Source organism: Panicum virgatum, chromosome 2N (genome assembly GCF_016808335.1).
Source record: "Panicum virgatum strain AP13 chromosome 2N, P.virgatum_v5, whole genome shotgun sequence".
NCBI lineage: Eukaryota > Viridiplantae > Streptophyta > Magnoliopsida > Poales > Poaceae > Panicum > Panicum virgatum.
In genome coordinates, this window is record NC_053146.1 from 67,736,185 (window position 1) to 67,754,089 (window position 17,905).

General features: G+C 46.8%; 1 protein-coding gene across 2 annotated transcripts; it reads right to left on the bottom strand.

Moving 5' to 3' along the window:
* Positions 1–7,016: 7,016 nt before the first annotated feature.
* LOC120659028 (3-oxoacyl-[acyl-carrier-protein] synthase I, chloroplastic-like) lies at positions 7,017–8,401 on the bottom strand. 2 transcript variants are annotated; one of them, XM_039937107.1, is made up of 5 exons: positions 8,213–8,401; positions 7,969–8,142; positions 7,758–7,871; positions 7,540–7,641; positions 7,017–7,389 (listed from the first exon to the last, which is right to left on the bottom strand). In XM_039937107.1, exons 2-5 carry the CDS (start codon positions 8,137–8,139, stop codon positions 7,276–7,278), a joined length of 501 nt encoding a protein of 166 aa, XP_039793041.1. In that variant the 5' UTR covers positions 8,140–8,142; positions 8,213–8,401; the 3' UTR covers positions 7,017–7,275. The 2 variants fall into 2 exon arrangements, with proteins under 2 accessions (XP_039793041.1, XP_039793040.1); XM_039937106.1 differs by having other exon boundaries at positions 7,017–7,413; positions 8,213–8,400.
* Positions 8,402–17,905: the final 9,504 nt, after the last annotated feature.

Genomic DNA, 17,905 nt, shown 5'->3' on the forward strand with positions numbered 1-17,905 from the left:
AAGATCCTGGAGGTGCGGCGGCATGAGTCACGCACGCAGACAAATGCGCCCAATTTGGAATGAGGGATACGCATTTCGCAATTGGAGGAGTACGCGACAGGGACGCTGCAGTGGCGACCGGCCGGTCTGGCCTCAACCGGCGGCCAAATCCGGTCGTCGCCGTCGACGTCGACGCCGAATGGTGGGCGCGGCGCGGCCGCGCAGGTGTACGCGTGAGTGAGTGGAGACTGGAGCCCGTCGCATCACCGCGCACGAACCGGAGCAGATCGTGCGATCCGTTGCAGAATGAATGATGCTGCTCCCCATTGGAACCGACTCGACCATTAGTACATGAATGCATCCATGTCCGGTTTGCCATTGTATTGTTCAGGTCCATTTCTTTTTCTTTTTTTTGAACGGACGGCAAGAGTTTTGCCGAATTTTTATTAGAAGATGAGAAAAAAAGAGAGAGCAAAGAGCCCCCTCAAACAAAACAAAAACCCCCAGGAACGCAACTCACTGCAACAAAGGAAAAAAAATAAAGAAACCGTGGGGGTTAACGACCAAACAAACAAATCAACTAATAGGGGCGCCGGGGGCAACAACTAGGAAAAATCTAAACTGAACTGCTGGAAATCTTCTTTTGTTAGGAGGGCCACTTCCTCTTCTGACTTTGATACTTGATTGAAGGTTCTTCTGTTGCGTTCTTTCCAAATATTCCACCAAAAATAAATGATAATGCCATCGACGAAAGGTTTGTTATGCTTGTCAAAACCAGCTCTGCATTTTTTCCACCACCCCTTCAGAGTGGTCGTAACCGTGGTTGGTGGTAGACTCCCAACTTGTAGCCAACTTATGAGTCTATCCCAGCTCGCTCTCGTGAAACTGCAATCTTTGCATAAGTGTGTCGGCGTTTCTGGTTCACTATTACATAGCTTGCATAGCGTGTCTTGTGGCCAGCCCCTTTTCGCCAAATTGTCTGCTGTCAAAATCTTTTTTTGGAGTAGGAGCCAAGCGAAAAAATGGCATTTTGGTTCGGTTTTGGCCTTCCAAATTGGGTGGAACAATGACGTTCTGGTGCGGCCAATGAACTGAATATGATATGCACTTTTTGTTGTGTATTCTCCATTAGGTGTCCATCGCCAAGTAATCTCATCATCTGCATTGGTGTCTCTTGCTTGCAGCTGAATCACCTCCCACAACTCTGCGTATTCTCTGATTTCCACTCCCGTCGTCAATGGGCGGACTAGGTCTATCCAGTGATTTCCATGCAGCGCCTTTTGTACCGAAATATTTTTTCTTCTTGATTTTTGAAATAGATGTGGTGCTAAATTCTTTGGTGATGAACCATTCAACCAACTCGAATGCCAGAAAAGTGTTTTGTTACCCTTGCCCACTTTGACAATCGTGGAGGTATGGAACAAATCTTTGTCTGTTTTGTCACAAGGGATTGCTAGTCCTGTCCATGGCCGTTCTTCGTTTTTCCATTGGAACCAAAGCCATCTAAGTCTGAGTGCCCTTGCTAGCCGATCAAGGTCGAGTATCCCAAGTCCCCCCAAGTCTTTTGGTGTGCACGCCGAAGGCCATCTCACTAGGCAATGACCTCCGTTCACTTTCTCTGGTTCATCTCCTCTCCAAAGGAAACTTCTTCTCATCCGATCGATTTGTTTGATCAACCATTTTTGGGTTGGGAACACTGTTAGATGATAGATTGGCTGCGATGTAAGCATGCTTTTGACTAGCGTTTCTCTTCCTGCCGTTGATAACATTTTCCCTTTCCACCCTGGTAATCTCTTCCCAATCTTGTCAAGGAGCGGCTGCACATCTACCCTCCGGAGCTTGCGAGTGTGTAGTGGTAAGCCCAGATATTTGCCGGGGAATGAGGAAACTTTCCCTGGGAAATCTATCAAAGTGTTGGATATCAAGTCCTCGGTGCATCGAATCGGAAATATTTCTGTTTTGTTCATGTTGACCTTTAGTCCCGAACATCTCACAAAGACTTGTAACAGTTGGCCAATGCGACTCAATTCTTCATGGTCCGGGTTTGCAAAGAGGGCTGCATCATCTGCATATAGGGAACATCTTAATTTTGCCGCCTTTGGGAGGACCTGGTGAATTATGTTTCTTTGGGCTGCTAGCTCTATTATTTTTTGAAGGGGGTCAATGGCTAGGATAAAGAGTAGTGGTGACAGTGGATCGCCTTGGCGTACTCCACGAGCGTGTTTGAATTTTTTCCCGGGTATCCCATTGAGCAATACTTTTGAAGATGAAGTTGCAAGTAGTGTGGTGATCCAGTCCCTCCATTTTTGGCCAAAACCCAATGCCCTCATCACTTCGAGAAGGAAAACCCAGCTCAAAGAATCAAATGCTTTGGAGATGTCCAATTTTATAAAGAGGGCCGGTCGCCCTGATTTATGTAAAGCCTTGATCACACTTTGTACGTAAACAAAGTTGTCATGTATACAACGTTTTTTGATAAAAGCATTTTGGCTTCCAGAAACCAGCTCATTCATCCGTGGAGCCAATCGGTCGGCCAATAATTTGGTGATTATTTTTGCGAAACTGTTGATGAGGCTGATCGGGCGAAAGTCCGATAGATTAGTTGCTCCTTCTTTTTTCGGAAGAAGGACGATGTTCGCTTCATTAATCAACTCGATTCTTCGTGTTCTCAGGGAGTGGAAAGCTTGTAATGCTGCAATTAGATCATGTCCAATGATTGACCAACATTTTTTGTAGAACAAGCCAATAAAACCATCAGGCCCTGGCGATTTTTCAGAAGGTAATTGCATGATTACTTGCTTAATCTCACTTTCGTCAAAAGGATCCTCTAGTTCGTGTAGGTCGTGGGGGTGGTATCCCAAGTGCTCCCAGTTTAGACCAAGTGAACGCTCTTGTGTCTGTCCAATTAAGTTGACAAAATGTTCATAAATTGCCTCTTCTTTTTGTTGGTGGTTGGTGGAAATACCATTCCTGGTATTTAGTGACGGAATGTGCAGTCTCCTTTTTCTGTTATTGGCGTGTAGCATGAACAGCCGTGTGCAAGCATCCCCTTTACGGATCCATGTGAGGCGGGAGTGTTGCCTTGCCTGTGAACGCTGTATTGCAGCTAGGCCATCAGCTTTAGTTTTCAAAAAACGGCGAAACTCCAGTTCTTCAGGAGTGAGCGTTCTTTGTTCCTGTGCTGTGTCGAGGAAAAGCAGGACCTCATTGGCTATGGCTAATCTTAGTGCAAGGTTGCCAAGGTTTTGTCTCTTCCATAGTTTAAGAGCCTTTGCTGCTCTGGTGAGTTTCACATGGAATCGTAGTATGGCGTCCTGTGTGTTCACCGGATGGCTCCACACCTCTTGAATGGTTTCCATAAAACCCGGCATTGTTACCCAAAACGACTCAAAACGGAAGCCCCCTGTAATGTTGCCTGGTGACGTCCCCTACTAACAATAACGGGCAGTGGTCTGATCCCATGGTGGGAAGCGCGTGTAGGTCGAGGTTTGGGAAAATGGTGAGCCACTCGGGTGTACCAAAGAATCGGTCTATCCTTGTAAAAGTTGGGTTATCTTGTTCATTACTCCAAGTGAAGCGCCTTCCTCGTAGATCAATTTCCATGAGTTGATTTTCATCTAGCACTTGCTTGAATTTGTTCATCATGCGTCTGTCTATCCTGTCATTACTTTTGTCTTCCGCCTTGTAGATGAGATTGAAATCTCCAATTATAAGCCACCTCTCGAGCACTTGGTCTTTTAAGCTTTTAAGTTCATCTAGGAACAAAAGTTTGTCCTGAATGTTTTGCGGCCCATACACCCCTGTTAGTGTCCAAGATATATCATCAGCTTTCATGGTAATGGTGGCGGACACTGTGTGATCAGTGTTGTGCGTGGCCTGTAGACTAAAATGCTTGTCTGTCGCTGCCATGAGAATCCCTCCTCTAGTACCATCTGCTGGCAGTGTCACGTAATTAGTCGCAAAATCATGGTATATGTTCCTCTAGTACCATTTCTCTCCAATAGTTTTTACTCGCTTGCTAAAAAAAACTGTATATGTTCCTTCACTTTGAATCGGAGGCGGAGAAGGAACAAGAAGAGGTAGAGCAAAATGAGCCGTCTTCCTCTTCAGCTCTTTCTCTAATAAGCTACTCCCGCTAGCTCTACTAAGGTAGTGCCATCAGCCTAACTGTAGTGCACGTTAGACTTGATGTGGAGACTGGAATTTGACTGGTCGAGATAATGCCATTGTCATTATCCCTTAAGCATCACCTCTCTCACCGTCGTCGCATCTGGGGGCGGCTCCTGGGTCACTTTCAGGTGTAGTGTACAGTAGACTGTAGGGGCATGATATCCTCTTGGAAGAATCCACACTAGACCGTAGTCACTCACTCCAGCCACCACGCTCGGCCGCGGCGTTCGTCGTCGACGAGCTTCCGCACGGGTCGGGGCCGCGCCGGCGACCGGTCGTCCGCCCGCCTACCGCACCCTTGTCCGCCCGTGCTCGTGCGCGTCGATCGCGACGCGACAGGCCGTCCCCAGCCTGTTCTGTTGGCTGTCCCGTTTCTCTCGAGGTGGTAGCGTTATCTGGTCGACGGATTACGGATAACACCTGCGGATTCTGAATGGCACTGCCGTCGCGTCTGCCGGTCCTTGTTCCTGGCACAAGACGCGAGCGATAGACGGACGCCATGGCGGTTTCTAGTGCGGCTCGGGCCTGGATCCGTGCAACTGTTTCTACTGTGCGCTCGGTTAGAATTCTTCAAAGCTGTGGAATCTTGAAGCATTCTGACAGTGGAAAGCTGCTTGTTGTCCGATCTGTTGTCAGTCCCACCAACTGACAGTGGAAGCTTCCTGCACTCTGAACTTTTATGGTTGTTACCAGCAGCAGCAGCTTCTTTTTTCGAGGCACGAGGAGTATGATTTGCAAGAGGACAGAAGAAACGCTCTAGGCCTAGTTTAGATGTTTTGCAAAAAAAAATTTGCGATGAAATTTTGCTAATTTGAAGTACTAAATGAAGTCTATTTACAAAACTTTTTTGCATAGATGGGTTGTAAATCGCGAGACGAATCTAATGATGCTAATTAATCCATGATTTGTAACAGTGATGCTACAGTGACCATCCGCTAATTATGGATTAATTCTAGATTAATTAGCATCATTAGGTTCGTCTCGCGATTTTACAACCCATCTGTGCAAAAAAAAATTGTAAATAGACTTCATTTAATACTTAAAATTAGCAAAATTCGATCGCAAAATTTTTTTGCGATGGAACTAAACACGGCCTTGGTCTACTCAGACAGTCAGACTGAACCAAATCCACAGCAAACTAGCAAAAGGCTTCTGTTCATTCATGCAAATTCAACTAAGGTCTTGTTTAGATCCCAAAACGCAAAATACAAAAATTTTATAAATCGCTTGCATGGTGTACTAAATGTAGTAAAAAATAAATCGCATTACACAAATGGACTGTAAATCGCGAGACGAATCTAATGAGCCTAATTATGACGTGATTAGACATTAAATTGCTACATTAATGCTACAGTACACATGCTCTAATGATGGATTAATTAAACTCATTAGATTCGTCTCGTAGTTTACAGACGAGATCTGTAATTAGTTTTGTGATTAGTCTACATTTAATATTTCAAATATTGAAAATTCCCTTCCAAAAACGCACCGGCGAGACCCTCCCGCACCCGCGGCTGGGAGGCGGGGCGGCGGTGGGGGCGACGGCCAGGGTTTTATTTCCCAACCGGAAACCGGTTACCGCCGCCCTCCGGTACCGGTTTACCGGACCGGTTAGGCCGGTAACCGGTGGAAACCGGTTGAATTCAAATCCAAATTCAAATAAATTCAAATTTTCCCGTGCAACCGGTTCCGACCGGTTTACCGGCCGGTTTTACCGGTTTACCGGTCGGTTTGACCGGTTTGAAATTCAAACGCTCCCGTGCAACCGGTTTACCGGCCGGTTTTACCGGTTTACCGACCGGTTTGACCGGTTTACCGGCCGGTTTGACCGGTTTGATCGGTGGGCCTTCATGGGCCGGCCCATTTTTTTTCTTTTTCTTTTTTGATTTAACTTTAAATTCCCACAAACTATACTAAATGAATGAATTTTTGAGAAAATTTGACACCATTAGATTCATCACACCTTGAAGTATTTTTAGGAATTTTTTTGGGATTTTTTCATTTTTTGAATTCAAATTTAAAATTTGAATTTTGGCCGGTTGGGTACCGGCCGGAACCGGAACCGGACCGGACCGGTTTGACCGGTAACCGGTCAAACCGGACCGGTTCCCACCGGTTAGGTTAACCTTGGCGACGGCCGCGAGGAAGACGGCTGGAGGAAGAAGATGGCCCAAGGAGGAAGATGAACAGCTACCGTCAGATCTTGATCTAATGGCCAAAAAATCGGGTGTGGAGAAGAGATAAAATACCTGGTGTGATATAGACAACCCCTTTTATTATGCAAACCATGAAATTTTAAAAATGTCACATGTAGTGTTACCCTTGTACAGCACCTACCCCGCGAAAAAAATGGTGAGAAAATATGGTATCTCCATTCTCGATCCTTGGCTATTTCACACCAAGACCGTGTTTAGTTTAGTAGCTCTAGTGACTGTAGCCAACTTTAACCATTAATTAAGGGTATTAAAATAAAAACGGTTTATAAAACTAACTCCACAACCCATGCGCTACTTCATGAGATAAATCTAATGAGGCCTTTGACCATATTATTAGAGGACGATTATTGTAGCATTACTATAGGCAACCATGGATTAACTATCGTCAGTCGCGAAAATTTACACCCATCTGTAAAAAATATTTTGCAAATAAATTTTGTTTGGTACTCCATGCACCAAAGATTCCATCGTAGCGCAAAGAAGAATGAAACAGAGCTTAATTTTCAGCATGAAACATTGTTTGTCACTCAGCTTGGTACAAGGCCCAATATAGACATAGGCCTGGCCTGCAATAAGTACATCACGAAACCAACAGCCCAAATAGCATGTACCGCCTCCCCACATGGCCACATGCCCAAAAATGGATGGTTGTGATAGACCATGCGACCACATGCATGTGAAAAATCCATGTTGACCAGATATCTCAGATGATTTGTCTTATTACTCAGAAAATTTGTATAGTCCACATTCTAAATGTTACTCCATTCTGCAGTAAAAAAAACTGTTGTTTTGCGTAACGCATCTCACACAAAGAGCATTTCTGTATGCATTGCCAAGATTAGGCATATGCCTTTCAGATGCAACTTGCAAGAAGAAGCAAGGGAGGAGGTGTTCCATCTTCTGACCCTGGTCAGCGCCTGAACGGTGCGAACACCACCACCGAATTCTGACCACCAAATCCAAACGAATTGGAGATACCGACGTGTACTTGGTGCCGCTGTTTCACAGCACGCACCGTGTCGAACTGCTCCACCGCCGGATCAGGATTCTGCGGACGAGATACATCAGAATTATTCATCGTAGTTGTTTGTTCGCATTTCAAATTCGCACAAGCATCGCAACTGGGATGTTTAGAAGTCACAATGTTTTGATGTATAGGCGGGTGAGCACTTACGAATTGGTTTATAGTTGGATGCACCCAGCCGGTGGTAATGGCTTTGATGGTGGCGATGGCCTCCAAACCGCCGGCGGCACCAAGGCAGTGCCCTATCATGGACTGCATCGAAACAGAGAGGTTATTCCCAAAGCGAGGTTCCAGCAGGGAATCGTATAGATGATAGATCATCAGAGTGCAGATGATGACTTGGCAAAACAGTATGCAAGAGCCGGCCCCTTGGTTGCATTCATCTTGAACTGGGACGTGTCCTTGAAGACTTGCTTCAGAGCCTTCAGTTCTGCCAGGTCCCCAGAAGGTGAGGAGGTTGCATTAGCGTTTACGTAGTTCACCTGCAACGCAAAGCATCCATCCATCCATCTGTGGTTTGGGACAGAGTAGCCAACGTAATCACGATCGAGATTAACATTTTGGTTAGAGTATGATTACCTCCTCCGGTGCGACGCCGGCGTCTTGGAGACTCCGCTTGATGCAGAGCGAGGCGCCACGGCCGTCTGGCCTCGGGCTGGCCACATGGTGCGCGTCGCAGGTCGCCGCGCCGCCCAGGTACTCGGCGAGGACCGGGGCGCCACGCCTCATGGCATGATCAAGGCTCTCCATCACCTGGCCAAGATTTCCAATCAGTTCGCATCACGGGTGCATTACGGTGAAGAGCACAGGCGTGCACGAGTACCAGCACTCCGGCGCCCTCGCCGATGACGAAACCGTCGCGGTCTCCGTCCCATGGCCGGGACGCCGTCCCGGGGTCGGCGTTCCTATGCGAAAGCGCCCCCAGCGCCGCGAACCCGCCGAGGGTGTGACGGAACCGCCAAATTAAAACTCTAATTAAATGTAATGGCCGTCATTCGAACACATCGGGCTCATTAGCTTAACGGCTTAATTTGGCGATCTTTTCTCAACCCACGTCCCGATCGAAACATCACCGATAGTCCCACACGAAGGTGGACGCAGATGGTACAAGCACGACACATATTTAAAAATACAACAAATATACATAAAACTTCACCTTAAGTTTTACAAACCAAGTTTGAATAAATACATAATTTACAAACTTTACATTACTGAAATTCGGGTTCGTCTAGAGGGAAGGGGCCTACAACTACCAAAAGTGTGCCCTATGGAAATCCCTAACTAAACATCTGGCTCCACAACCTCCCATTCATCTGCGTCCCGACGAATGAACTTGACGCAGCAGGGACAAAAGTCTACGTCTGTGTGTCCTGAAATAATTGTGGCAACAAACCCTGAGTATACTAATACTCATCAAGACTTACCCGACCAATGGGTATAACTTAGCCCACATATCTAGACATGCAAGGCTTTTGGCTGGTGTTTATTTTGCAGAAAACAACGACTAAAGTTATTCCTCACTTTCCTTATTTTAGCCTAAGTTCTATATAAATTAATATAATCTAAAATTTGCATAACCAAATCTAGAGCAACAGTGGAACAATATCTAATAATTCATATGTTCATCAACATAGGTATAACCATTATTCCATCACAACACTACGCTGCGACGCAGTGACCAAGGTGCTCATATCCGAGAGCGACTGACGGCGAATCGATTCGATTTAACCTTGCAAGGTGGACCTAACCAACACGGCACGCGTATGCCCCGTCGGACCACACGCACCAACTTTTCCCCTCCCTGTCTCGAACTACAGAACCGCCCCACCTGAATATAGTCAGCGGAGCCCTACGAGAGACCACCAAAAGTAAACTCATGCATCCCAATTCTCCGCGGCCACTCGACTCGCCCTAAGGGGTGGGTACAAGTTCTGTACTTCCGAAGCAAGGCAGTACTCGCCTTACCGGTTTCGACTACCTTCTACTCCCGGTATGCGGTTAGTACAGTTCAAACATGATCAGCAGGGCCAACAACGGCCCGGTCCTTAACCGACATAGGCGGAACTACACTTCTCCCGCCCGGTCTCAGATTCTATTCTTTCTTTCATTTCAAAACTTTCATCCAAAAATTAGTAACTCGTATCTGGAAACATAAAACTACCATGTATCTCGCGAGTAACCAAGAATTACTCGACTTCTACCGAACCCTATCTAGCATAGCATTTCTAACGTCCTATACATACTAGTACAACTCAAGGACACCTAGGGTTCATGCAACTAGGGTTTCAAACAACTCCTAACGTAATGCATAAGTAATAAATACATATATATGTGTCATAATTTAAATTAATAAGATGTGCACCGGGGCTTGCCTTCGGGCTGCTGCACAGAGCTGGGGTCAGACGGGGCCTTGGGCCGGGTGCTCACACCTCTCCTCCTAGGCTTGCGCCGGCTGCTCCTGCGGTGCTGCAATCACCTCAAATACGGCGTCCTCAGCTGCGGATGCTACACGTATGCATATGAAATAAATGAGTGCATTCCAAAGATGTAACTATTTTACTTCAACTGGAATACCCTGCGGACTGTCCGCGCCCAAGTGGCGGACCGTCCGCCGTATCATTCTACCGACCCCCAGAACCAAAGTACCTCTCTGGACAAACTTCAATCTAAACGGCGGACTGTTCGCTCACCCTTAGCGGACTGTCCGCAATACACCTACGCCAACCCACCAGAGACAACAACGTCTCTGGAACAATTTCGAACCCTACCGGCGGACTGTCCGGCCCCCCATGGCGGACCGTCCGCAGTTCACATATCCAATCCACCAGAGACGGCAACGTCTCTGGACAAAATCCTAAACTCTACTGCGGACTGTCCGCGCCCAAGTGGCGGACCGTCCGCAGTTTAATCCTGCGAACCCCACCAGACTTCTGATTCTTTAAAGGTAACAGGCGACTTCTGATTCTTTCCTCTACCCACAACTCAACACACACACACACACGCACACACAGCACGGCACGAGCGCATCCACATGATGGCGCGCACACTGCAGCTCCTACTCGCCATCGCCGTCGTGGTGGACCATCCGGACGGGCGGGTTGTGGCGGCCGCGGGAGCCCGAGGCGTCCGAGCGCGCCGGCGGGGACGAGCTCGAGGTTCTCACAGTTGCAGATCTCGATCATGAAGCCATCGGGGTCCTTGAAGAAGAGCTGGTCGATGGGCGAGCCCTCCTCCTCGTTGATGGTCCGCTTCATGTACCTGATCATCTCACAAAGCCACCGCTCCATGACCCCCATGTCCTCGCACTGGAACGAGATGTTGTTGGAAAAATAGACAACTGTAGGTTTAAATTCGGAACTAGATTTATCATGACGAGAATTAAACCTAGCATGCATGACTCTAACATATTAGACAGTACGTATATCATAAACATGATCTCCGAAAACATGATTATGAAACAGATCTGATCACAAAATACGTACGGTGCGGGAGCCGCCGGGAAGACGAAAGGCGCAGACGAGACGAAGACGGTCCTTCGAACGGAGCGAAGCAACCGGCGTTGCAGACGACGGTACGCCGCAGCTCCTGACTTGGACGGAGGACGAGCCGTGGTGAAGAAGATGAACAGTCACGCTTAGCGCTTCCCAAAAACCTTATTCGCCCTCTCCCGGTGCAGGATCACAAGAGCGAGTGGTTCCGGAGACCTGCTCTCCCGTTCGCCGGTGCACGCCAGCGCTCGGGATGGAGAAGACTACGGTGGCGGCGCAGCAACGAGAGGAGGCAAAACCCTAACTCAGATTAGATCTTCTTATGAATTCCCAAACCTTGGGGACTCCACGTATAACGATCTATGGTGCACTTTTTCCATGAGGGAGGTGGTCCATATTTAAAGGGAGAAAAACCCCCTACACCCTCGTCCATTAGCAATACGGGAGTAATAGATGGTGTACCTCCTCTTAGCGCTAATGGGCCTTTGAGATTTATTAGGATTATTTATATGGGCCAAGCCCATAAATCTAACAATCCCCCACCAGATCTCAAATACTCATTTATAGATTTTGCCTGTTTCTCACTACTGTTTGATATACCAGTATTTTAGTGAGGACTGTTAAGTTGAACTCCCACCTAGAGCTCCAAGCTACACTTATCCACAACTTAAACAATAGACTACGCTTTGAATTGCAAGTTTGGTGCGAACAAGTTTCACTCAAAGTCATAACCAGTACATGGCTGCTAGTAGCCTTCTCCGCGGGTGGAGCATATACGTCGTACTCCCTGGTCTCTTCATGAGTTTACTAGAGATCACCCAAATCTCACAGACTGCGATGTTAGACAGTCAGACTCATATAGGTGTGTTCTTTCAAGAATGCTCTGTAGGACAGCACCTTTGCTCATTAGAGCCAACAGAAACACATTAAGGCAAATAGCCAACCTGCCTTACAGCAACTGAGAGTATTGTATCTTTTCTTAGGGAGGGTTTAACCATTACTCTCCTCAGTTCACCATCAGCTTGTTCTCCCCAAGTCCTAATTCACGGGATCTCCGATCACATAGGTTGGGTTATCACTGTGGCAACTTATACGAGTCTCATATCCATCTCCCTTGATGCACTATCTATCACATTCCGTGATAATCCTTTTGTAAAGGGATCTGCCAGGTTTTTATCTGTTTGAATAAGTCACACTTATCACTCCGGAGTTTCTCAACTTCCTGACATACTTCAGTCGTCTTTTAACATGTCTTGATGACTTTGCATTATCCTTAGCACTGTTCACTTGACTATCACCATTTGATTGTCACAGTTCATAAGGATGGCCGGGACTAGTTTCTCAACCACAGGCAAGTCCATCAAGAGCTCACGCAGCCACTCTGCCTCAACAGTGGCTGTGTCCAAAGTAGTAAGTTCTGCTTCCGTGGTTGACCGTGTCAAAATGGTCTGTTTGCAAGACCTCCATGATATCACACCACCTCCAAGGGTAAACACATACCCACTCGTGGCATATAGCTCATTAACGTCAGATATCCAGTTTGAATCACTATATCCCTCAAGCACAGCAGGGTGCCCAGAATAGTGAATCCCATAACTCATAGTAACTGCTAGATAGCGCATAACCCTTTCAAGTGCATGCCAATGATCAGTACCCGGGTATGACATGAACCTGCTCAATTTGCTCACAACAAAAGATATGTCGGGTCTCGTTGCGCTATCTAAGTACATGAGTGAACCAATAATCTGCAAATATCTCAGTTGATCTTTGTCAAATTTTCAGTTCTTTCTCAACATCACACTAGGGTCATAAGGTGTTGGAGAAGGCTTGCTATTGATATAGTCAAAACGGCTCAAGACCTTTTTCATATAATGGGATTGTGAAAAAGTAATCCCATTCTCAACCTTAATAAGCTTGATGTTAAGGATAACATCAGCTTCTGCTAGATCCTTCGTATCAAAGCTCTTTGAAAGAAAGGATTTGACCTCATAGATCACATCAATGTTTGTGCCAAAGATCAGTATGTCGTCCACATACAAGCATAATATCACTCCTCCACCCTCACCATAGCGATAGTACACACATCTATCAGCCTCATTAATGACAAAGCCCGCAGAAGTTAAAGTTCTGTCGAACTTCTCATGCCATTGCTTAGGTGCTTGTTTCAATCCATACAAATACTTCAAAAGCTTACACACCTTGTTTTCTTGACCTTTCATTACAAATCCATCAGGCTGATCCATGCAGATCTCTTCATCCAACTCTCCATTTAGGAAAACTGTCTTAACATCCATCTGATGAATGATAAGACCACATGAGGCAGCCAAGGAAATTAATGCTTGAATAGTGGTCAATCTAGCGACAGGTGAATAACTATCAAATAAGTCTTCGCCTTCCTTTTTGTGTGTACCCTTTAGCAACAAGCCGAGCCATGTACTTGTCAATAGTACCGTCAGGCTTAAGCTTCTTCTTGAATATCCACTTACATCCTACTGGCTTGCAACCATAGGGTCGTTCAGTGAGCTCCCATGTTACATTAGAAAGAATTGAGTCCATCTCACTTTGGACTGCTTCTTTCCAATCATCTACATCTGAAAATGCATATGCCTCTGCAATGGACGTGGGAGTATTGTCCACAAGGTACACAGTGAAATCGTCACCAAAGGATTTTACAATCCTTTGTCTCTTCCTCATTCTAGGAGCTTCACTGTCATCCTTCTCTAGGACATGCTCATGTCCATCGGATTGTTCAGAAGACTCGATAGGTACTGCAGGTTGAGGAGTTATCTCTGTCGAAAATCTAGAATTGCTATGCATATCTTTCATAGAAAAAATATTCTCAAAAAATGTTGCATCACGAGATTCCATAATAGTATCAACATGCACATCTGGTATCTCAGATTTAACCACTAAGAATTTATAAGCAATGCTCCTCTGACCATATCCTAGAAAGACACAATCCACTGTCTTAGGTCCCAATTTGCCCTTCTTTGGAATAGGCACATTAACTTTCGCTAAGCACCCCCACGTGCGCAGATAAGAAAGTGATGGTTTTCTCCCATTTCACATCTTATATGGAGTTTGATCTAGATTCTTGTTTGGAACTTTATTCAAGACATGACACGAAGTCAATACAGCCTCGCCCCACCATGCCTTAGAAAGACCAGCTGTGTCTAACATGGAGTTAACCAAGTCAGTCACCGTGCGGTTTTTCCTCTCGGCAATCCCGTTTGATTTGGGAGAATAGGGAGGCGTCCTCTCATGAATAATTCCATGCTCCCCACAGAATTCATCAAATATTTTGGGAAAATACTCGCCACCACGATCTGACCTTAGACGCTTGATCTTTCTCTCTAGTTGATTCTCAACTTCAGCTTTATAGATTTTAAAGTAGTCTAACGCTTCGTCCTTAGTTCGCAACAAATAAACATAGCAAAATCTAGTCGCATCGTCAATTAACATCATGAAGTATCTTTTCCCACCTTTTGTCAACACACCATTCATCTCAAATAGATCAGAATGTATGAGTTCTAGAGGTGCCAAGTGTCTCTCCTCAGCAGCCTTGTGAGGCTTCCGAGGTTGCTTTGATTGCACACAACTATGGCACTTAGAACCTTTAGCAATGGTAAATTTCGGAATTAAACACATGCTGAAAAGCCGAGACATCAAACCAAAATTAACATGACATAAACGTGAATGCCAAACACTCGCATCATCGCTAACGTTGCCACAAATATGGTTCACCGACTTATTACAAAATTCAGCAAGAGAAAAGCGGAACAAACCTCCGCAATCATAGCCTTTACCAACGAATTGTCCATGTTTCGACACGACAAATTTATTGGACTCTAATACTACCTTAAACCCGTCCTTGCATAGGACTGACCCGCTGACTAGATTCTTGTTGATAGTGGGCACATGCTGCACGTTCCTCAGCTACACGATCTTCCCCAAGTAAACTTCAGATCTACCGTACCAACACCATGAACAGGAGCATGTGAACCTTTCCCCATCAGCATGGAGAAGTCCTGGACGGTCTGGTAAGAAGAAAACATAGAGATGTCAGCACACATATGAACATTAGCACCCGTATCAAGCCACCAACTCGTGGATTGAAAAACTGAAAGAACTGTAGGTAAATTACCGTACCCATCTCCAGTGTTGCTTATGGTCACCATGTTGACATCCTTGGACTCATTTGTTTTCTTGGCCCTGCGGTCTGCCCGATCTGGGCACTCCTTGGAGAAGTGTCCAAGCTTACCACATGCATAACATTTTTCCAAAGCCTTGTTCTTCTTCTTAAAGGTAGTGGTCTTGTTAGGCTTGTTGTTCCCTTTGTTCTTGCCATGTGAGAACTTTTGGATCAGGTTGGCGCTGGACTGGCCTTGATCTCCTTTCTCAGGCGCGTCCTTCTTCCGAGCCTTCTCCTCAACATCAAGAGTCGCTATCAGATTTTCAACTGATATCTCATGTCTCTTGTGTTTCAGAGTTGTGGCGAAGTTCCTTCACTGGGAAGGCAACTTTGCAATAATGCATCCAGCCACAAACTTGTCGGGAATATGACACTTAAGGAGATCAAGATCCTTGACAATGCACTGCACCTCATGCGCCTGTTCCACCACAGAATGGTTATTCACCATCCTGTAGTCATGGAAACTCTCCATGAGGTACAGTTCATTGCCCGCATCTGTTGCATCATACTTAGCAACCAGAGCATCCCACAGCGTCTTCGCCTCTGTCTCATCAATGTACACACGGACTAATCCGTCTGACTGATTGCTAATGATATATCCGACAAAGAGATTATTGGCCTCATCGTACTTCTTCTGCTCTTCAGCAATAAGTACGCCCTCAGGCTTGTCAAGTCTCATGTCCCAGATGTGCATAGTAGTAAACCAGAGGCGAACCTTAGACTTTCAGATCTTAAAGTTCACGCCAGTAAACTTTTCTGGCCTCAGTGACTCAGCGAAACCAGCCATTGTTAAATCAACAGATTGCCTATAATAAGGTTTTTGGATTATTGAAAAAAATAGACAACTGTAAGTTTAAATTCCGAACTAGATTTATCATGACGAGAATTAAACCTAGCATGCATGACTCTAACAAACTAGACAATACGTATATCATAAACATGATCTCAGAAAATATGATTATGAAACAGATCTGATCACAAAATACGTACTGTGCAGGAGCCGCCGGGAAGACGAAAGGCGCAGACGAGACGAAGACGGTCATTCGAACCGAGCGCAGCAACCGGCGTTGCAGACGACGGTACGCCGCAGCTCCTGACTTGGACGGACGACGAGCCGTGGCGAAGAAGATGAGCAGTCACGCTTAGCGCTTCCCAGGAACCTTATTCGCCCTCTCCCGGTGCCTGATCACAAGAGCGAGCGGTTCCGGAGACCTGCTCTCCCGTTCGCCGGTGCACGCCGGCGCTCGAGATGGAGAACGGTTCCGGAGACCTGCTCTCCCGTTCGCCGGTGCACGCCGGCGCTCGGGATGGAGAAGACTACGGTGGCGGCGCAGCAACGAGAGGAGGCAAAACCCTAACTCAGATTAGATCTTCTTATGAATTCTCAAATCTTGGGGACTCCACGTATAACGATCTATGGTGCACTTTTTCCATGAGGGAGGTGGTCCGTATTTAAAGGGAGAAAAAACCCCTACACCCTCGTCCATTAGCAATACGAGACTAATAGATGGTATACCTCCTCTTAGCGCTAATTGGACTTTGAGATTTATTAGAATTATTTATATGGGCTAAGCCCATAAATCTAACAGGTTGTCCGGGGTCCAGCTCGCCGGGGTTCACGTCGGGCGCCCTCCGGGCGTCGTCGCGCTGGACCAGGTGGATCCCCACCCCGTAGTTGAACAGCCTGCACATCAACGAGACGAGCGGAGCAGAGAGTCACGGCTGTGTGTGTCGAGCGAACCAGCCGGCGGCGGGGCTGATGATGGTAGGGTACCATGCGCCGGAGAAGTCGAGCGCCGGCGGGCGGTGGATGAGGACGAAGCCGAGGGCCTTGACGTAGAACCGGACCGAGTCTTCGACGGACTTGCACAGGCGGGCGGGAGATGTGGTTGAGCGCCATCAGCGGCACGTCCTCGTACAGCTTCGCCGAGTCGGCCGGGTCGACGACGTCCTCCGCCGCCGGCTTCCTTGCACTCTTCTCCCATGGCTGTGCTCTACTTTACTCCAGCCTTGCGCGGCTTATAAACGCGAGCGGCGCATGTGGTCGGGGGCACGCTCGTGCCGTCGCGCCGGCTTGCCACGTTTCCGTGAGGTCTGCATGTATGGGCGGCCGCAGCCGATGTGTCGACCAGGAGGCTCGCCACGGCTGTCCGCGGACTCGAGAGCGGCATGTCATGTCGGCACCCTACAGGCAGCGGGGTGGCGCGCTGACACGGCTGCTCTGGCAGAGGCAGGCTCGGTCTCTGTCCAATCCGAGCGTGCATGTGAGCGCCCCCATGAAGTCCTCCGTGCCACTGCCACGCCGCCTCCGCCACCACGACGCAAGCAACTCAGCTGAGGCTGTGTTACTCAAAACTTTCTAAACTTTCCATCATATCGAAATATTAAATATAGCAAATGACGCATGCATGAAACATTAAATGTAGTTAAATAAAACAACTTATTGTACAGTTTGGATGTACGTTGTGAGATGAATTTTTTGAGCCTAGTTAATTCATAATAAGACAATATTTATCATATAAAAAAAAATACTATAATGCTTTTTAGTTTTATTTTTCGCAAACTTTTCCTATCAGCCTGAGAGTTCTCGGAGAATGCTGAGCCCTTTTGAGGCCACGGCGGTCGATGGACTATAGAGGCTACGACTTAATAATGGGCCGGGCTATCAAAGCAGGAAGGAAGGCCGGCAGTTGTTTTGCCCTGGGTGGGAAGTTTTATGATCGGGCCTAGTTCTCTCGTCTTTGGTTCAGCCCTCAGTATCGAAATGGGCTCAATTTTTCTGGGTCTCCAGATAGTAGCTGTTTGTGTTCTTTCTTTTTTCTTTGCTCCATCATTT

Bases quoted from the DNA above. Each gene is read 5' to 3' on its own strand.
- LOC120659028 (XM_039937106.1), bottom strand. From the start codon at position 8,139: ATGGAGAGCCTTGATCATGCCATGAGGCGTGGCGCCCCGGTCCTCGCC. The intron at 7,872-7,968 runs GTAATCATACTC...TTTGCGTTGCAG, and splicing joins CCGGCGTCGCACCGGAGGAG to GTGAACTACGTAAACGCTAA. The intron at 7,642-7,757 runs GGGCCGGCTCTT...GTTTCGATGCAG, and splicing joins TCAAGATGAATGCAACCAAG to TCCATGATAGGGCACTGCCT.